Source organism: Gallinula chloropus, assembly GCF_964237585.1.
Source record: "Gallinula chloropus genome assembly, chromosome: 5".
NCBI classification, from domain to species: Eukaryota; Metazoa; Chordata; class Aves; order Gruiformes; family Rallidae; genus Gallinula; species Gallinula chloropus.
The window spans coordinates 27,815,815-27,835,628 of NC_140090.1; the positions used below are offsets into that span (position 1 = coordinate 27,815,815).

At 50.1% G+C, this 19,814-nt stretch overlaps 1 protein-coding gene across 1 annotated transcript in view; it reads left to right on the forward strand.

Annotated features, from left to right (window-relative positions):
• The window catches only part of NDUFA10 (NADH:ubiquinone oxidoreductase subunit A10), a 48,541-nt gene that overhangs the window by 11,876 nt on the left and 16,851 nt on the right, over positions 1 to 19,814 (forward strand). The window contains exons 6-8 of the mRNA XM_084264943.1: positions 3,479 to 3,558; positions 8,410 to 8,464; positions 15,946 to 16,031. Coding sequence (XP_084121069.1) covers positions 3,479 to 3,558; positions 8,410 to 8,464; positions 15,946 to 16,031 — 221 coding nt within the window. The remainder of the gene's footprint in view (positions 1 to 3,478; positions 3,559 to 8,409; positions 8,465 to 15,945; positions 16,032 to 19,814) is intronic.

The following is a 19,814-nucleotide window of genomic DNA, read 5'->3' on the forward strand; positions in this document are numbered from 1 at the left end:
CTGGAATCAGAGGAGCTGTGGGGTACTTCTGTAGGGTGACTGGTCCAAAGAAGGCTGTCGGGTTGGGTTTTTCCTTCTCCCTTCTGTGATGTTTTTGACATGTGCCTGGAACTGTTCTCAGCTGTGTTCTGAGGATTGAATGATGTTTACCTTGTTCAAAGTCTAAGGGAAATTGTAGTCAAGGGAAGGATTTAACTGCGTAAAGCCTGATAGATTTGAGGAAGACTTGGATTTATTACCTAAAACATTCTTGGGTAGGGAGGCTCTTCAGAGGGATCTGACCAGATTGGACCGATGGGCTGAGACCAGTGGGATGAAGTTCAACAAGGCCAAGTGTAGAGTGCTGCACATGGGACATAACAACCCCGAGCAGCGCTACAGGCCTGGGGGAGACTGGCTGGAGAGCTGTCAGGCAGAGAAGGACCTGGGGGTGTTGGGTGGCTGTGACTGACCATGAGCCAGCAGTGTGCCTGGGGGGCCAGGAAGGCCAGTGGCATCCTGACTTGTGTCAGCAATAGTGTGGCCAGTAGGTCAGGGGAGGGGATTGTGCCCCTGTACTTGGCACTGGTGAGGCTGTACCTTGAGTGCTGAGTACAGTTCTGGCCCCTCACTCCAAGAAGGACATGGAGGTCCTGGAGTGAGTCCAGAGAAGGGCAACCAGGCTGGGGAAGGGGCTGGGGGGCAAATCCTCTGAGGAGCAGCTGAGGGAGCTGGGGGTGTTCAGCCTGGAGAAGAGGAGGCTGAGGGGAGACCTTATCCCCACCTACACTGACCTGCCAGGAGGGTGCAGAGAGGTGGGTGATGGTCTCTTCAGCCAGGGGACAGGAGATGGGACAAGGGGAAATGGGGTCAAGCTGTGCCAGGGCAGGGTCAGCTCAGCTGTGAGGGAAAAGTTCTTCCCTGAAAGAGTTGTCAGGGCCTGGCACAGGCTGCCCAGGGAGGGGGCTGAGTCCCCACCCCTGGGTGTGTTTAACAGATGGGGAGATGAGGTGCTCAGGGATATGGGTCAACATAGGACAGGGATGGTTGGACTTGATGAGCTTAAAGGTCTCTTCCAACCCTGTCATTCTATGATAATCCCTGATTGTCTGAGAGTTACAATTTGGCCAAGAGTAACCGTTCTCTTTCATTCCTCTTGTTTAAGGTTCTCTGCTCCAGCATGCTGTAGTGCACACTGTTAGAATCCAGACTGTTTCCAAAGAGCTCAGTGATACCTGCATTGCTTGAAGCACCTGCTGTCTGGTAGCATTCTAGCAGCATCTGATCTTCAGTTTCCTGCTCATTTAAGGTGGAGGCTGATGGTTACTGAAGGGAAGCAACTTCAGAGCTGTTAATGGAAGGCTGCCCGTGCTGCTTTGTGATCTGTGTGGCCTAAATTGCTTTGTCTGGTTGAGTGATTCTCCTGTCCTGCCCTCCAGCAGTTCAGGCCCTGACTGAACGTGCCTTTATGCTTTAATGAACAGGATATGGCTTTCTTTTCACAACAGTAGGTTTTTAGCATCTCCAGCAATAATATTAGAAGCTGCTTTATGTGTCATGGGAACCTGTTCATGCCTTTGCCCTTGAGAATGTAAAAGTTTTTGAGACCTTCTGGTAGAAGTCCCTAGTGTGACTTGTACCTTCCTTGGGGTAGCAGCACTGCTGAGCACTACTGCTTGTTTGGGAATGGCTGGCTGTCCTTGGGAATTTTGCCTGCTCTGTGGATGGGTTGTTGGATTGGTGTTCAGCACACTGTTGTTGCAGGGCACTGGAAAAAGAACAGCCCTCCAGTGGGTCGAATGAGCAGGGACACAGATCCTTCCAGTGTAACAGGCATCACAGAATCACTAGGTTGGAAAAGACCTTTGAGATCAAGTCCAACAGTATCTGTCCTCTATTAAACCACATCCCTGAGCATCTTTTGATCTTTGTGGATCAATGCTTCAAGCAGCAAATGTAACTACATTTTAGGATTGAAGTGAAGGAACTTGTGGTAGATCAGAGAAATTATTGGTGTTTTTGCAAACGTGGCATTGAAGTGTGGAAGGTGAGCTGTTCAGTGATATGCACAGAACTTCAAAGAAGGATTTTGGAGTGGGTGATGGGAGGCCAAATCCTCTGAGGAGTGACTGAGGGAGCTGGAGGTGTTCAGCCTGGAGAAGAGGAGGCTGAGAGGAGACCTTCTCACCACCTACACTGACCTGCCAGGAGGGTGCAGAGAGGTGGGCGATGGTCTCTTCAGCCAGGGGACAGGAGGTGGGACAAGGGGAAATGGGGTCAAGCTGTGCCAGGGCAGGGTCAGCTCAGCTGAGGGAAAAGTTCTTCCCTGAAAGAGTTGTCAGGGTCTGGCACAGGCTGCCTGGGTGGGGGCTGAGTCCCCACCCCTGGGTGTGTTTAACAGACAGGGAGATGAGGTGCTCAGGGATACGGGTCAGCACAGGACAGGAACGGTTGGACTCCATGAGCTTAAAGGGCTTTTCCAACCTCATCATTCCATGCTTCTGTTGTATGGTCACCTGTGCACTTGTCTGAACCTGTGGAAGTAGGTGCATGCTGGCCCTCTAGTTCAAAAAGATTCATAGAATCACAGACTGGTCTGGGTTGGAAGGGACCCCAAGGATCACAGAGCTCCAACCCCCTGCCACAGGGAGGGGCACCAACCTCCAGGCCTGGATCTACACAAGGTTGCCCAGGGCCCCATCCAACCTGGCCTTGAACACCCCCAGGAATGGGGCATCCACCCCCTCTCTGAGCAGCTTGTTCCAGCCCCTCACCACTCTCTCTGGAAAAAGCTTCCCCCTAATATGTCATCTAACCCTTCCCTCCCTCAGCTTCACTCCATCCCCCTTGTCCTGCCATTGTCTGCCCTTTGAACAAGCTGATTCCCCTCCTGTTTTTCTGCTCCCTTCAGGGACTGGAAGGCTGCAATGAGGTCCCCCCGCAGCCTTCTCTTCTTCAGGCTGAACAAGCCCAGCTCCCTCAGCCTCTCTTTGTAGGGGAGGTGCTCCAGCCCTCTGATCACCTTTGTGGGCTCCTCTGTCCCCTCTGCAAGAGTTCACAGAATCATAGAATGAATCACAGAATCAGACAGTCTTCTCCTATTTTCTGGATGATTGTATATAAATCTCCTAGAGTGTCCAGGTAGGATAGATTCCTCCTTGGAAAGCTGATCTCCTTGAGGCTTTTGATTTGTGCTTTTCTTTATGCTAATCACTAGAACCATGGTTATAATGGTACAGGGCAAAGCAGTGGCAGTGGTAAATGCTGACCGACTTGTTTCTTGGGCAGCTCTACATGCTTCATACCAAAGAATAAGCTCTAAACACTCCAGATACATTAACTCTTGAAACTCTGATGTGTGTGTGGCTCCCTTGGGTGTCTGACTGCTGAGAGAGGGGTGAGCTCCTGGCGGTTGGTGCTGCAGTAGGGCCTTCTGCTTGGGCTGGAACCTGCTGGGGGGAAAACTGATCTCACAATATTGTTTTCTGTTTCTTTTTAGCCATATGAGAAAAAGGTGTCTCCTGAGTATCTCCAGGGCATTGAGGATGCTTACAAGAAAACCTTCTTACCAGAGATCAGGTTAGCAAACCAAACCACACTGTCTGTTAAGCCTTTTGAGTACAAACGTGTGCAGATCCTAACCTCTCATTTGAGAAATCTTCCTTGTCCTATGTGGTTCAACGTTGTGCCCTGATATGATGGGTTGGTGCACCCTTGGCATAACTACTGTGTAACTTGAGTGTAGTTGTGCTTGGTGTGTAACGCAGCCTGGTGGCACTGCTAGGATATCGGGTGTGAGAAATGAATCTTTTTAGGTGTGAGCTTGATAAAGTGTGCATTTTTTTACTAATAACAGTTTCAAAGCAGGTGAAGTGTTGTACAATAGGAAGTGAATTGGATTTCATTAATTGACCTATTAATATGTTGAAGAGCTAACGAGCTGTCATCTGTAATATGGGGCTTTTTCAACTGTCTGACTGGAGGCCTGTTAGTAGCGGTGTTCCCCAGGGCTCGGTGTTGGGTCCAGTCCTGTTTGATATCTTCATCAACAACCTTGGTGAGGGAATAGCATCCACCCTCAGCAAGTGCTGATGATACAGAGCTGGGAGAGGTGGATGACACGCAGGACACTGCGCTGCCATCCAGCAAGACCTGGACAGGCTGGAGAGCTGGGCAGGGAAAAAACAGATGAAATTTAACAAAAGCAAGTGTAAAGTCTTGCACCTGGGGAGGAATAACTGCTGGAATCAGCACAGGCTGGGGGTGAGCTGCTGGAGAGGAGCTCTGTGGAGAAGGACCTGGGGGTCCTGGTTGACGACAGGTTGGCCGTGAGCCAGCAGTGTGCCCTGGGGGCTGAGATAGCCAATGGGATCCTGGGGGGCATCAAGAGGAGTGTGACCAGCAGGTCACAGGAGGGGATCCTCCCCCTCTACTCTGCCCTGGTCAGGCCCCACCTGGAGTATTGTGTTCATTTCTGGGCTCCCTGGGATAAAAAAAGCCATGGATGTCCTGGAGAGAGTCCAGAGGAGGCTATGGAGATGGTTAAGGGCCTGGAGCATCTCCCCTGTTATGAAAGGTTGAGTGAGCTGAGCCTATTCAGCCTGGAGAAGAGAAGCCTGAGAGGGGATCTGGTCAGTGGTTATCAATATCTGAAGTGTGGGACACAGGGGACATGGCCAGCCTCTTCTCGGTGTCTGTGGAGACAGGAGAAGGGGTGATGGCCTCAAGTTGGAGCACAGGGAGTTCCACACCAATCTGGGGAAGAACTTGTTCCTGGTGAGGGTGAGGGAGCCCTGGGACAGGCTGCCCAGGGGTGTGTGGAGTCTCCTTCTCTGGAGATATTCCAGCCCCATCTGGACACTGACCTGTGTGACCTGTCCTAGGGAGCTGCTTTGGCAGGGGGGTTTGGACCTGATGGGCTCTTAAGGTCCCTTCCAACCCCTGTGATTCTGTGATCCTGCTGTCTCAGGGCATTGCAGCTTTGCTGTCGTGGTGTCAGATGCAGGGAAGCATAGAGTTTTTTCACAGTTTAAAGAACAGTTCAGCAGCAAAGCCAGGAATCTGGTCTGCCTGCTCTGCAAAACCAAGTTGTCTTTCCCTTTCCAACAGACTTCTGCATGTGGTCGGTGCAGACAACTTTCTGTTAGTTGGCTGGAGTGCTTTTTTGGGGTGATGTCCCAAACGCTATCACTATAACTGTGTGTTTGTGTGCCCTGAGGACAGTGTGATGTGATACAAGTTTTTCTCAGGCCTTTCTGGAGAGTTTGGAATCTTTTTTTTTTTTTTTTTCTCCTAATAATATTCCTTGCAGTTGTCACGTCTTTGGCTAGTTTATTGGTAGTGGTGTGGAGGGGACAGAGAAGGGCTTTTGGGTGAGGGACTGTTCCCTTTTCTCTCTGGTTTTCCACCTTGTGAAGCATACCCCTGATAGCCTTTGAATCACAGACTGGTCTGGGCTGGGAGGGACCCCAAGGATCACAGAGCTCCAACCCCCCTGCCACAGGCAGGGCCACCAACCTCCAGGCCTGGAGCTACACAGGGTTGCCCAGGGCCCCATCCAACCTGGTTTTCCTTGTTTGAAAACACTTTGGACTGGGTGCTGGTAAATAGACTGCGCTGATACCAGCTCTTCTTTGGGTTCCTCTGGCTGGGCAGCAAGAATTTGGACACTGGAAACTCCAGGTAAGGCAATTGCTTTGCCAGCTGTCCCAGTTCTTAGAGAGCTCTAACAGAAATCAGGTTGTCCCCAAAATTGGGAAGCACGGGAACAGAAGCAGCCTTGGTCTCTCATAAGCAAAGAACTTTCTGGAAGAGAAATTCTGACAGGTCACATAGCCAGGGCTAAATGGTGTGTGGTCTTGCAAGGCTCTGTCTGTATGAAGCTGGTTATTGAGTTGTGTCTAAGAGTAGATATTGAGATGTTTTTTAGCCTGCTTGTTTGCTCCATCTCCCAGGGTAAATCAGTGTAACTGTGGACACTGAACTGAGTAACTTCTCGTTGAGCTTGTCATTCATCCAGGACGTATGTTGGTGTGATGTGTGGCTACACCAGGAGGGAGCTGACCAGTGCTTAGCTCTCAGAAGGAAACGGGGTGGGGGGAGGTGGCAAGGAGGTTGGGAAACCTGGGGGGTGCTCATCCCCCTGAGGGCAGAACTGTCTCCAATTTAGTGGTGAGGAGAAAAATCCTGCTCATTCTTTGGATCAAATTGAGCCCTGGAAATACACTGGGGTGTTAAGTGAGGCTAAATCCTGGTCCTGGTCCTGCTGGGATTTCACCTCTGTCCCCTCTGTGTGCTTAGCACGCTTGTTAAGCAGCCAGCGTCTGGTTGGCGTCCTCATCGGCAGGTGGGCTCACTGCAGCCTGTCAAATCGATGTGCACACTCGGATCTGAAGGAGGTTGTCACTGTCCCCTTGGCCTGGGGGAGCTCTGGATGTGTGAAACTTCAGATTGGTGTGTCTCTGGACCTCACCCATGGCTTGTACACTGGGTATGTCTCTGTCTACAGAAGCTTCAGCCATTTGCTGGCTGGCAGAGAAGAACTTTTACACATTGAGGGTGAGGGAGCCCTGGGACAGGCTGCCCAGGGGGTATGGAGTCTCCTTCTCTGGAGATATTCCAGCCCAGTCTGGACACTGACCTGTGTGACCTGCCCTAGGGAGCTGCTTTGGCAGGGGAGTTGGATCTGATTGGCTCTGGAGGTCCCTTCCAACCCCTGTGATTCTGGGATTCTTTCTGGTCTGAATTGTTTGGGAATGTTTTTTGGTGTTTCTTCTGACAGTGATTTGTGAGCTGGGTCCTAGCTTGGAACAGCCAATCTTGTGGCTTTTGGATGTTTCTTTTCCTGCTCCAAAGCCCAGAGGTGGCTGATGTTCTCTTTCCTTCCTCCAAGCAGCTGTTTTCTCTCAGTGAAAGCCCTGATCTGCAAAGTAGCAAATGATGCCTATCTGTGTAATGTGAGATAGGGAGCTGCTTTGGCAGGGGGTTGGACCCGATGATCTCTTGAGGTCCCTTCCAACCCCTGTGATTCTGTGATCTGATCTGCATTGTTGATGCAGTGACCAGTATGAGACTGGTGAGGTCTGACCCTTTGATTACAGACCATCTGGCCATCAAGCCATTGATGACTCCTCTCTGGATGTGAATGGTTTTGTTACACTTGCAGCTCCTGCTGCCTGTGGTGTGTTGGTTCAGTTAGTTCAGTCTTGGTAAATCGTGATGAATGAGTCTGTTCTTCTCTTGGAAACTTGCCCACAGGTGTTCATGTGCTGGTGAGATGGAAGGTGTGGTGGCTTAATCCTGGCTGGAGGCCAGATGCCCACCAAAGCTGCTCTGTCACTGCCCTGTTCAGCTGGGCAGGGGAGAAAATACCTATTGAGAGGCTGAGGAGTGAGATAAGGGCAGGGAGAGCCCATCCCGCAGTCAGCGGCACGGGCAGGACAGACTCAGCACGGGGTAAAGGACAGAAACTCTCTAACTGATGGCCCGGCCCTGCACCCCCAGTGACACCGGGAGCTTAAAGCAGCTCCCCCCACCCCTCCCTTCTCAGCAGACTGATCTTTAGGCAGGATTTGGCTCCCGTCTTCCCCCCACTGTGCCACGGGGAGGGGCAGAGACTGGGGGAATGCGGGTTTGGGTCAGTTCCTCACCAGATGTTCTCCTCCTTAGCTGGGGGTGCATCCCTCATCCCCTTCCCCTGCTGCACTGTGGGGTCCCACCCATGGCAGACACTCCTCCAGGAACTTCTCCAACTGGAGTCCTTTCGCACTGGGCCTCAGCTCTTCCCCAGCTGCCCCAGCATGAGTCACTGCTATGGGGGCAGTCATCAATCACAGAATGGCTCTCAGTCCCTCAGGCCCAGACTGCTCCAGCCTGGGAGGTGATCAGAGGGCTGGAGCACCTCCCCTATGAAGAGAGGCTGAGGGAGCTGGGCTTGTTCAGCCTGGAGAAGAGAAGGCTGCAGGGGGACCTCATTGCAGCCTTCCAGTCCCTGAAGGGAGCAGAGAAACAGGAGGGGAATCAGCTTGTTAAAAGGGTAGACACTGGCAGGACAAGGGGGATGGACTAAAACTAAAGGAAGGAAGGTTTAAATTGGATATTAGGGGGAAATTCTTTCCAGAGAGAGTGGTGAGGGGCTGGAACAGGCTGCCCAGAGAGGGGGTGGGTGCCCTGTCCCTGGGGGTGTTGAAGGCCAGGTTGGCTGGGGCCCTGGGCAACCTTGTGTAGCTCCAGGCCTGGAGGTTGGTGCCCCTCCCTGTGGCAGGGAATTGGAGCTCTGTGATCCTTGGGGTCCCTTCCAACTCAGACCAGTCTGTGATTCTGCTCTGTGTTTGTGCCTTTCACCTCTGTGTCCACTTTGTTTCAGAGCAGGGAGGAGGATGGGAAGAGCAGGTTTCTCAGGGGAATTCAGGATGTTTTTTCTCTTTGCAGAGAGACCGGTGAAGTTCTCCAGTACACAACCACTGAGGTGGAAGATGTGGAGAGGGTAAGAATTTGCTGTGTCTATCAATTTATAGATGTTTTGTTTGTTTTTAAACTTCCAGGGTGGAAATGTAAAGGCAGTATGTTGTCCTGGATGACAGACTTAGTGTGTGACTTGGTTGGTGGGATGGGCAAGGCTCTGTGTGGCTCTGTTTAAGAACTAAAGGCATTAACCAAGAGGTGAGTCATCCCCAGCATTCAGGTGAGACTTTGAGTACTGCTATAAGGTGTCTTTGCTGTCTAGTGTCTGTGGTAGGGGGTGCTGTGCAGGTTCCTACATGCTCATTTAGCCATTGTTTTCCAAAAGCTGGTCACCATTTGGTTATAGCAAAGAGCTGGATAGCTGGAGATGATGGAAACTTTCAGACTCTGTGTGGCTCATCTCTGTGAGGTAGTACCTAGTATCTAACTGCATGTTAGCCCTGGGCCAAGCTGGATAACTTGGCTTTTCAGTCCTTTTCATTGCTAGAAATAAACCATCTCTTACTCAAGATGGGATAAACATGAGATCTCTGCTTCCTACTACTCAGTTGTGTTCTCTGCAGCAGCTGTAGTATCTTTGCCTTATTTCAGCAAGCGTTCTGGCTCATGGAGGATTACCAGTGGGATGACAGAAGCCTTTTGCTTCCCTGTTGTTAACTTCTCTCTGTAGCTGTTGCCCTTTCCAGCAGGAGACAGCAAGCTCTTTGTAATTCCAGGCAGATTTGAGTTTGAGCCCGTTTGAGTTCTAGGGATAAAAGTTACTATAGCAGCAATAAGGATCTCAGCTGCACTAAAAATCTCGGATGCATCTTGCTGGTTTTAGTATTTTCATCCTCTTTCTTTCCTGAAAGCTGATAATCCTTCTGGAGTACACTTAATGCTCTCCTTTCCTCTGCTAGAAGTGGGGCAAAGAAATCGAAGGCTGGTTGTGTTGCTTTTTCCTGTAGGAAATAGGTCTAGACCTTTGTGCAGCACTATGTGATTAATTCCTCAATCAGCTGTGAAGAGAAGCAGCAGGGTGGTTACTTTGAGGTGGAGAAGTCATTAGCTTGTCAAGGCAGAGAAGTTTGGGAAAAGCTAACAGCTCTTCCCACATGGGATGTGAAAGGTGTTTGTTTCTGTATGCCAGCCCCTGCCCACCCACCTGCACTACAGATGATGTTTGGCAGGGAGCAGACACCCTTACTACACCTAGTAAGGTTTGTGTGGAGCTCTGTGGGGGCAGTTTCCTTTCCTAGCTGAAGCTCCAAGTCAGTGCTTACCTAAAAACCCTTCAGCCCAGTGTTGGTGTTTGTGGTGTGGGTTTGTCCCAGCCAAGAGCTGGGCACCGTGCAGCTGCTTGCTCTTTAGGAGGGAGTGAGGGGGTTGGGGAAGGAGCAGGAAAGGGGAGGAGAAAAAAACCCAAGAACCAAAAACCTGGCTGTTTGGGATAAGGAGAGTTACTGGGACAGCGAAGAGATATAATAATAACAGGACCTTATAGCAAAATACAGGAGACTGGTGACACACAGTGTGGTGTCTCACCGACCTGCACAGCTCAGAACTGTCCCAACACAAGACTGTCCCCAAACCCGTGTGTCCTGGAGCTGCCTGCTCCTCCCCCCACCAGTCCCCTCATTTATGCTGAGCATGACATCATTGGCATGGGATACCCCTTTGGCCAGTTTGGGTCACCTGTCCTGGCTGTGTCCCCTCCCTTCTCGTTAGGGGGAGAAATACAAAAAACTGAAAAGTCCCTGAGTGCTGGGCAGCAACTAGAGAAATCCCGGTGTTCCCAGCACTGCTCCCATCCCAGCTCCCAAACAGGGCATTCCCTGCTGCTGGAAAGGAGTCACCTCTGTCCTGGCTGAACCCAGAACGATGGCAAGGGAGCATTCTGGTTGCTTAATGCCTTTGGGGAGGTTGGTTTGCTTTGCTTTTCTAAAAAATCAAAGCCTGCTACAGACTCACGGAGCTGTAGGGGTTGGAAAGGACCCCCAGGGCCCATTGGATCAAACCCCCTGCCAAAGCAGCTCCTTAGCTCGTATTGCACAGGTCGGCGTCCAGATGGGGCTGGAATATCTCCAGAGAAGGAGACTCCACACACCCCTGGGCAGCCTGTCCCAGGGCTCCCTCACCAGTAAGAAGTTCTTCCCTAGACTGGTGTGGAACTCCCTCTGCTCCAACTTGAGGCCATCACCCCTTGTCCTGTCCCCACAGACACTGAGAAGAGGCTGGCCATGTCCCCCTGTGTCCCACCCTTCAGACATTGATAACCACTGATCAGATCCCCTCTCAGGCTGCTTTTCTCCAGGCTGAACAGCCCCAGCTTGCTCAGCCTTTCCTCACAGAAGAGATGCTTCAGGCCCTTAACCACCTCCATAGCCTCCTCTGGACTCTGTGTTCGGTGCTGGTGGGCTGGGTTTGACTGGGGTCCAGTTAGTGTTCTTTGCAAGTGCCCATCTGGTGCTGAGCTGTAGATCTGACCAAAGCAGCAGTGATAACACACCAGTATATTTTAGCTGTGTCCTAGCAGTGCTTGCACAGCATCAGGGCTGCCTGGTTTTCCCTCTGCCCGCTACGCTGGGGCTGGGGATGTGCAGAGCTTTGGGAGGGGATGGAGCTGGGGACACCTTAGCTGGACAGAGCAAATGTAACCTTATGGGTAACAACTGGAGGCAGTGTTTTTTCAAACCAGCTGTTGCTGAGGGCAAATCTGGTTGCCAAGGGCTGGAAAACCTGGATCTTCAAGCTTAGCTCCTGCTGCCTACAAGTAAACGCTCTCCTCTTAAGCCTGGCTTTATTTGGAGGAATGACACGTGAGTTTTACTTGGTGGTGTGTGTGATGACAGCTTGTACCTATTCCATACTTTGTAAAGCAGAAAATACTGATGAGGACTTCCCTGGTCCTGAAAGCTTAACCACTGTTAGCTGCCCTGCCTTGTGTCTCCAGGCCTTTTAGGTCCTGTTGGGAACATGGCTGTGGGCTACGTTCAGTCCCCACAGGGCAAGACCCAGGGTTTCTGGATGCTTATGCACTTGAGGTACATCTCTCTACTACTCCAGGTAGTAGAGATGATGGATCAGTATGAACTAGTGGAGTTGAGGCAGTTGGCTACAGAAAGGGCTGGTGGCTTCACCCTGAAATTGCAGATAAATGAGAAACTCGCCTCTAAAAATGAGATGGGTTTGGAAGCTTCAAAACCCACTGAGCTCTTCATTTGTTTTGAAATCATCTCTATTTACCTGCTGACTGTTCTGACCTGAATCCTGTGTGTGAGTAGTATTGCTGTCATGCTTCCTTGGCTGGTAGGTAAGGTGTGTAGCAACTGGCAGGCCCTTCTTGTCCCAGCACACAGAAAATACTCTACTTTGCAGTGAGGAGCATCCTCTGTGCAAGAAGCATCAGTGTCCCAGGGATAATGTGCTCTCTGTGTTTTCAATGATTTCTTTTTCCTAGAAATAATGAAAGGGGGAGAAGCTGAGATGAACAAAACCCTGAGGTTAGGGGCTGGGGGAGAATAGTGAGTGATTATAGTTATTTTTTTTCCCAGATAACATTAAAAAAGGTAAGATTTGAGAACTGGTGTGTGTTGGAAAGGTAGCCATGAGTATTTGATGGAAGAAATAATAGCAAGTTGGGTGCTACTTACTTGTTTTCTCCCCTTCCTTCTCTCTGAGCGTGTCCCAAAGGGGTCAGAGTGAAGCAGTTGCTTTCCTCCATAGATTAGTTTTTTTTGTGGTAAGCCCCGGTGCTAGAAATGTTATTTTAATACTTTAGACCAGCTGTAAACCCTGACTTAAAGCTCTTACTGCTCAAGGATACCAAGCTCAGCAATCTCCTTGTCGCAGTATGTAGGGCCATCACTGTGCACCGATGGAGCTCTTGGGCGTATCTGGAGTAGAGCAGGGAATGTTGTTCTGACGTCTGAAGTACAAGGTGGTGGTATGGTCATTGTTAGATGTTAGCTACAGAGATGGGCATTTTTGCCACCTCAAAGAGTAAAGTTGTTTTTCCCCAGTTCTGTTCAAATGCAGTTACTTCTGGAATGAAATAATGGAGACTTGGAAGTGAGGGTTGGCAGGAGGCCCTTGGCTTGTGGGGTGTTTGCTTACACAGGTATATCCTGGTGATACAGAGGAATGCTTACCTGCTAACTGACTACAGCCTACACATTATTTGAGGTATGATTTGGGATCTTAAATCTTTCTTGACCTTATAGCTTAATGGCTCTTGATTTGCTCATAGCAGAGAGGCCCAGCTTAGCCGTGACTTTCTGTCCTAAGGAACGATGATCTCCTGAGGTCCCTTCCAACTCCTGTGGTTCTGTGACTTCTCTCTGAAGTGTGCTTTTAAAAAGCTCAATTGGGGGTTCCTGTGCCAATCACCATTGGTTGTGGAGGATAAAGGAGTAACTGGTGCTGAAATGAGCTTTGGGGTGTTTCAGGCTGCTTCTAGGTGAGGATAAAACTGGGAGTGAAAAGTTAAGTAGTGTGTTTGCTTAAGCCTGGATTGTCTCAGTTCCTCTGTGCTTGAGTAGTGTTTTGCATCACCTGTCAACTTGATTCAGTGCCACCAGCTTGTGACAACCAGAGAAGATGGTGAAAGCAGGAGGCTGATGTCTGCCCAGCTCCGTGCTGCATCCTTTGTGAATGCAGAATGGGTTGTAGGTGGGCTGAGGGTCCTTCCTGCATGCCATGCTCCCAACTTTGGAGGGTTGTAGGCCTGCTTTGTTCCCTAGAGTCTGTATCTTTAAAGAAACAACCAGGGAGGAAGGAGATTAGGGACAATTCAATGGATGGAGCAACCTGTTCGGGTTTGGTGGGTTTGTCCCCAGGAATGGTGAGAGATCAGTGGCATCTTCTGCTGCCCTGCCCCTGCAGCTCATCCAACAGCAGCACTCACCAGCCCCCTTGTGAAACAGGCTCAGGAATTGTAAGCTGCTGGTATTGGCCTATCTGCAAAGGTCACAGAAAGGGGTCTCCTCACTTACAACTCCTTTTGTCTCTGTCCTGCTGCGTTCTGCAGTGTATTTAACCTTCATCTCTCCTAGACACTACCATAAGCTGTGCTGTGACCAGGCTTAAATCCTGGTGCTGCTTGCTGGGGTGCCTGGGCATTCCTTGTCAGGTAAGAAGCTGCTCTTTCCATCCATTTGGAAAGCCAACAGCATTGTTAACAAGCTGCTGGGACAGAGACCTTCTGATACAATAATACCAGTGTGCAGAACTAATTTGGAGACATTTCTTTTCCCCCTCAATCTCCTCTGAGCCCTGTTGTTACCAGGTTTATTATTAGTCCTGTCACCAGCCGTAGTGGGGACTTCCCAAAGCTTTGCTGTGGAGGGGAGAAATAATTGCATAGCTAATGGGAAGTACAAGGGAGGTTCAGCTTTTAAACAAAATGGTTTAAAAATAGAAAAAGGGGGTATTTGAACTAACTTACCAGACACTCTTCTTTACATCTTTGAATGCTGAGCTTGGTGAGTTACATTACAGCAGTTTGTTAGGAAGAAGCAGTTTCTGGATGCAACTTTCTAAGTCTTTATGGGTTTTATTTTTTCCAAGATTGAAACATTTTTTTCCATCAACAGGTGGATTTCTTTTCAGCTTTTTTTCTTCCTGTGAAAGCAGGTTTCCTGTGCTCTCAGCTATGTTATCTGGCTTGCCAGCTTAGCCTCTCTGAGAGACCAAAAGAGCATCTAAACCTCCTTGAGGTTTTAAACACGCTTTGGTGATGTCATGTCAACCATGCCTTTGGAGTCTTCATCAGTGAAAATAGTCTTTAAGAAATAGAAATGCTTCAAGGAAAATGGCCATGTTGTCATCTCTCTTACTGTAAAAACATCCCACTGGAAACAGGGTAGACCTTTGTAGTTGAAGCTACTTTGTAATAGTGCTTTTTATTGCCTTTTAAGTGGCAGCAGACGGGATTTAGTGTTTGCTGTGATTGCAGGGGATAATTATTGTGGGCTTAATATGTGGCAAAGAATAGAAGCATTTTTCACTGATTACTCTGTCACTCCCTTCATTACTGGCATTTCCTTACTTGACAGTGGATTGGCAGTATGTCATGAGAGTTTTGGTCCTGACCTTGGAGCTTTATCCCTTTGGAAAAGGCCTTTGAAGGGTGGTGTTAGGAGCTGTGACAACCCACTCATTAGCAAGTTGCTTCAAGGTACCATCTCCACCTTGTCATGCACTTGAAGGGCATCACCTTGATGCTAACTCAGGTTTCCTTCAGATCTGCTCAGTTGTGTGTGATAACCTCAGGCTCGTGTTAAGCAATTACCCAGTAGACCAGCAAAGATCTGTTTGCTGATGGAGCCAGTTGGTAAATGTAGCTCAGGTTATGGGATTGATAAGTTTAGGGATGCTGAAGGAATGATTTGCTGAGCTGGTGTTACTTGTTTGAATGGTTTTGGGTGCCGAGCTGTGAGCTTTACCTTTCCTTTCCACTCGAGGGGCATGCAAGCATGGGTGAGTCTTGGTGACTGATGAAATCCTGAGCCTTTGGGCTTCCATCAGTATGGCTCCTTCAAGTGTGTTTGAGTTCTCCAGCCTGAAATGTGCCTTGGTGTCTGTGGTGTGACCCAAACACTGCCACACTGAGACACCATTGCTCCTTGGTCTCAGTGTACCACCAAGCCTTTTGGAGGGGGGAAAAAAATCCCAAACCAGTCCGCCTGTGTAGCATGATGAGAGTTTTTTTTCAACAAAAGAGGCTTAAACTTAGACATAACTTCTGTTTCTTAGAGATGGGGTTGTGCCTTTGTTGTTTCCTTTCAGCCCCAACAGCAGCTTGAACAGTGCCTTGGATCAGGTAAGACTTTGGAAGCAAAGCACCCTACCATCCTCTGCTTCCAAAGGCTGAAAGCACCAGAACTTTAGAGTTGGTCCCCAGGTGTCTGCCCAGGGGCTTTTGTCATGAGCATGATGGTCAGAAGTCCAACTGGGAGATGATAGGTTGGCTCTGAACACTAGTGTTGGTAATACAAGAGGCTTTCTGATGGGTGACTTGTTTAATAATATCTTAATTTAATAATATCTTATGAGGAAAGGCTGAGTGAGCTGGGGCTAAGCAGCCTGAGAGGGGATCTGGTCAATAGTTTTCAATATCTTAAGGGTGGGACACAGGGGGACATGGTGAGGCTCTTCTCAGTGCTCTGTGGGGACAGGACAAGGGGCAATGGCCTCAAGTTGGAGCCCAGGAAGTTCCGCACCAACATGGGGAAGAACTTCTTCCCAGTGGGGGTGAGGGAGCCCTGGGACAGGCTGCCCAGGGGGGTGTGGAGTCTCCTTCTCTGGAGATATTCCAGCCCCGTCTGGATGCCAACCTGTGTGACCTGTCCTAGGGAGCAGCTTTGGCAGGGGGTTGGACCCCATGGGCTCTGGGGGTCCCTTCCAACCCCTGTGATTCTGTGATCTTCTAATTATTTTATTGATGGGGGGGGGCATGTGTTTACATCTTCAGGTGTTGTGGTCAGACCACCTCTTAGTGTGCTTTTTATCTTTTGATTCCAGGTGATTGAAGACATCGAGTACCTGAAGTTTGACAAGGGGCCGTGGCTTGAGCAGGATGATGTTTCTTTCCATCATTTAAGGCTTTAGTGAGTATGATGCTTTCCATTAACAGTGCTGAGCACCAGGTCCCAGGGAAAATGGCTAAAACCTGGAGGTTTTAAAGCTAGGCTTATGTTTGTGCTCTGACTCATTTAAAGCCAGCAGGCTTTGGTAATGCTGGTGCTTGGCACCATGATACAGCCTGGCACTTTGCTGCTGCTGTTAACTGCTTAGACAAGATACTCCAGATAAATAGAGGGGAATTGACTTTTAAAAAGGGTAGGACAAGGCGGGTGGATTAAAGGTAAAGGAGGGAAGGTTTCAGTTAGATATTAGAGGGAAGTTTTTTACAGAGAGTGGTGAGGGGCTGGAACAGGCTGCCCAGAGAGGGGGTGGGTGCCCCGTCCCTGGGGATGTTCAAGGCCAGGTTGGCTGGGGCCCTGGGCAACCTTGTGTAGCTCCAGGCCTGGAGGTTGGTGGCCCTGCCTGTGGCAGGGGGGGTTGAAGTTCTGTGATCCTTGGGGTCCCTCCCAGCCCAGACCACTGTGATTCTATGATCCCATTCCATTAATGAATACAGGCACTCTCCAGGTGTCGTGACCTATGGCCATTACTTTTGGGAAGGTATCTTTGACTGTTGCTGTTCCTGGGTAGTCACAGGAAAGGATTTTGTTTTGAAAATGGAATGTTTATGTAGTTGTCATGGTGTTTCCTCTCCTGCCCTGGCAACAGGACACCCTTGGTGACAAGAGTCACCTTTTAGCAAGTCTTACATGTGGTGCTGTGGAAGATTTGGCAGTGTTTGGAGTGGCGTTTAATAAAGTTAGTCAATTTTTTTATATTCTGTTGGAGTTTCAAATCTTTGGCAGTCAGGAAGCTGGCTGAGTGGAGCTTAGGGGAGAAAAGGAAGCAGGCAAAGTTGAGTGACTGCTCAAGAAGTCCTTGTCTCATCCTTTCCCTGTGCTCCCAGTGAATAATCCTAAATGCAGACTTTAATCCTAATTCTTAGAATGAAATACTGCAGTTCTGTTGTTCATCCTCCACAGAAGGGGACTTCAAAGTCAGCACTTCAAGGGTTGTTTCCAGAGGGATCCTGACTTTCTGGAAAGCTGGGCCTGGGTGAACCTAATGAGGTTCAACAGTGCAAAGTGTCAGGTGTTGCACTTGGGCTGGAGGAATCCCAGACATATTTACAGCCTGGCAGAAGAGCTCCTGGAGAGCAGCCCTGAGGAGAAGGACCTGGGGGTTCTGGTGGATGAGAAACTTCCTATGAGCCAGCAGTGTGCTCTTGCAGCTTGGAAGGGCGATGGTATCCTGGGCTCCATCAGGAGAGGGGTGGCAGCAGGGACAGGGAGGGGATTGTCCCTCTCTGCTCTGCCCTCGGGAGACCCCAGCTGGAGTCCTGTGTCCAGAGCTGGGGCCCCAGTACAAGGAAGATGTGGGACTGTTGAGTAGGGAATTTGATCAGAGGGCTGGAGCACCTCCCATATGGAGAGAGGCTGAGAGAGCTGGGCTTGTTCAGCCTGGAGAAGAGAAGGCTGCAGGGGGACCTCATTGCAGCCTTCCAGTCCCTGAAGGGAGCAGAGAAATAGAAGGGGAATCAGCTTTTTCAAAGGATAGACAATGGCAGGACAAGGCGGATGGAGTGAAGCTGAGGGAGGGAAGGATTAGATGAGAGATTAGGGGGAAGTTTTTTAAAGAGTGGTGAGGGGCTGGAACAGGCTGCCCAGAGAGGGGGTGGATGCCCTGTCCCTGGGGCCAGGTTGGATGGGGTCCTGGGCAACCTTGTGTAGCTCCAGGCGTGGAGGTTGGTTGCCCTGCCCTGTGGCAGGGGGGTTGGAGCTCTGTGATCCTTGGGGTCCCTTCTGACCCTCTATAATTGTTGGGTTTTGGTGGATCCTTGTCCCTAGCCTGGGAGCAGGTGACATTGCAGGGAGTCTGCTGCTGGGATTGCATCCCCGAGGGTCAAATGTCAATCTCAGGTGCTAGCTCCTGGATGTTGAAGCTGATGCTTTCCTCCCCGACTGCCTCGTTCCCCCCCGCCCCCGCCACCCCATGCCCAAGTGAGCCTGTGGTACCCAGCCTTCTGCAGACCTGCTTGTGTCCTGTGCCTTCTAGTTTTCTAGGGTATTCCTGTTGGGCTGCCTGTTCCATCTGCTGCCACAGGCTGCCCTCTCCTGGGTGCTTCTGGAAGGCTGCAGCAGGTATTTGGCATTGTGGGGCGCTTTTCATCTGCAGTTTAGCCCTTTGCTAACCTCCCAGCTCCAGTGCTGGCTTGCCTGTTGGCAGCTTCACCTCTTCCACCTCCAACTGGTTACAGCTCCTCTGGGAGGAAGGGCATCCATGGCCAGGGGTGAGGAGAACTTTTCTCATTGTGTGTGTGCAAGGTCTAATGCACAGAAATGTTGTTGTTTGGGGTTACCAATTCCTTTAGTAATGCAAATCAGTATGCTAATCAGACCAGTGAGCTGCACCAGTATAAAATCAGTTGCATAAATCTACCTTCTATCTCCCTGCCTCGCCCCTTAAGTTCTCTCCCCTTTGCCCTAGTATGGAGCAGTGTGGTTGTGGGACCAAGGCATGGCTTGATGGAAGGTTTATGTAAGCCAGAGGGATCTCCTGGAGGATACTCTCCTCATCATTTCTCTCTCTCCAAGTGCTGTGTCCCTCAGACCCCATTGTGCTGGCTTTTTGAGATGTCCCCAAGTTCTCTGCCCTTCCCAGTGAAATGGAACACTCCACATGTGTTGCCAAAGGAATAATGCTTTGGAAAGACGAGCTGGAGCTTGTGTCACCTCACCTGTGTTACTTCACCAGGTGGTGTGGGGAGCTTGCTGCCCTTGGCTTGCCTCATCAGACAAGTCCACAGTTAAATCTGACACCCCTGCAGCTCCCTCATAGTTTGTCAGAGCAGGATGGAGTGAGTTTGGGAAAGGTTTTGGCTTTAAGCCACCACTAATTTAACTTAAAGCTAGGTGGTGTTTTAACTATGACAAGGGGATAGATTTTCATTCCAAAATAATCCAGCCATGAAAGCCTGTCACTGTCATCTTTCAGAGGTTTTCCTTAATTGTTGGTGTGCCACCAACCCTGTGTGGCAAATCCTCAAGTTGAGGAGTGACCTCATTGATGTCTATAAACATGTCAAAGGTGAGAGTCAGGAGGCTGGAGCCAGGGATGTGAACAACAGTACAAGGGGCACAGGAAGCTGGAGCAGAGGAAGCTCCATGGAAATATAAGGAGGAATTTTGTCACTGTGAGGGTGACAGAGCCCTGGGACAGACTGCCCAGAGAGGCTGAGGAGACTCCTCCTCTGGAGACATTCAAACCCCACCTGGATGTGTTCCTGTGGGATGTAGGCTGGGTGACCCTGCTTTGGCAGGGGTTTGGACTGGGTGAGCTTTTGAGGTCCCTGCCAACCCCTAACACTGCGATTCTGTGACATCAGACCTATCTTGAGGCTGTTGCTGCAGGACACTTTATGTACTGTAACTAGTAATTTATCAAGCCCTCTTAACACTGCTTTTTGCTCTGGTTAAATGACCCTCTGCAAGGAGAATGCGTGGGGCTGAGTGGGGGAGAGGGACCCTTCATCTCTTTAGCAGAGCACACTCAGCACAGGGAGAACGTGTGTCTCAACATTTGCCTCTGCTGATGTCAAACAACAGGACTGGGTGTACTGGCTTTGAAGCTTCTTGCCCTGGAGTCTCAAAACATAGAATCACAGAATCACAAACTGGTCTGGATTGGAAGGGACCCCAAGGATCACAGAGCTCCAACCCCGTGCCACAGGCAGGGACACCAGCCTCCAGGCCTGGAGCTACACAAGG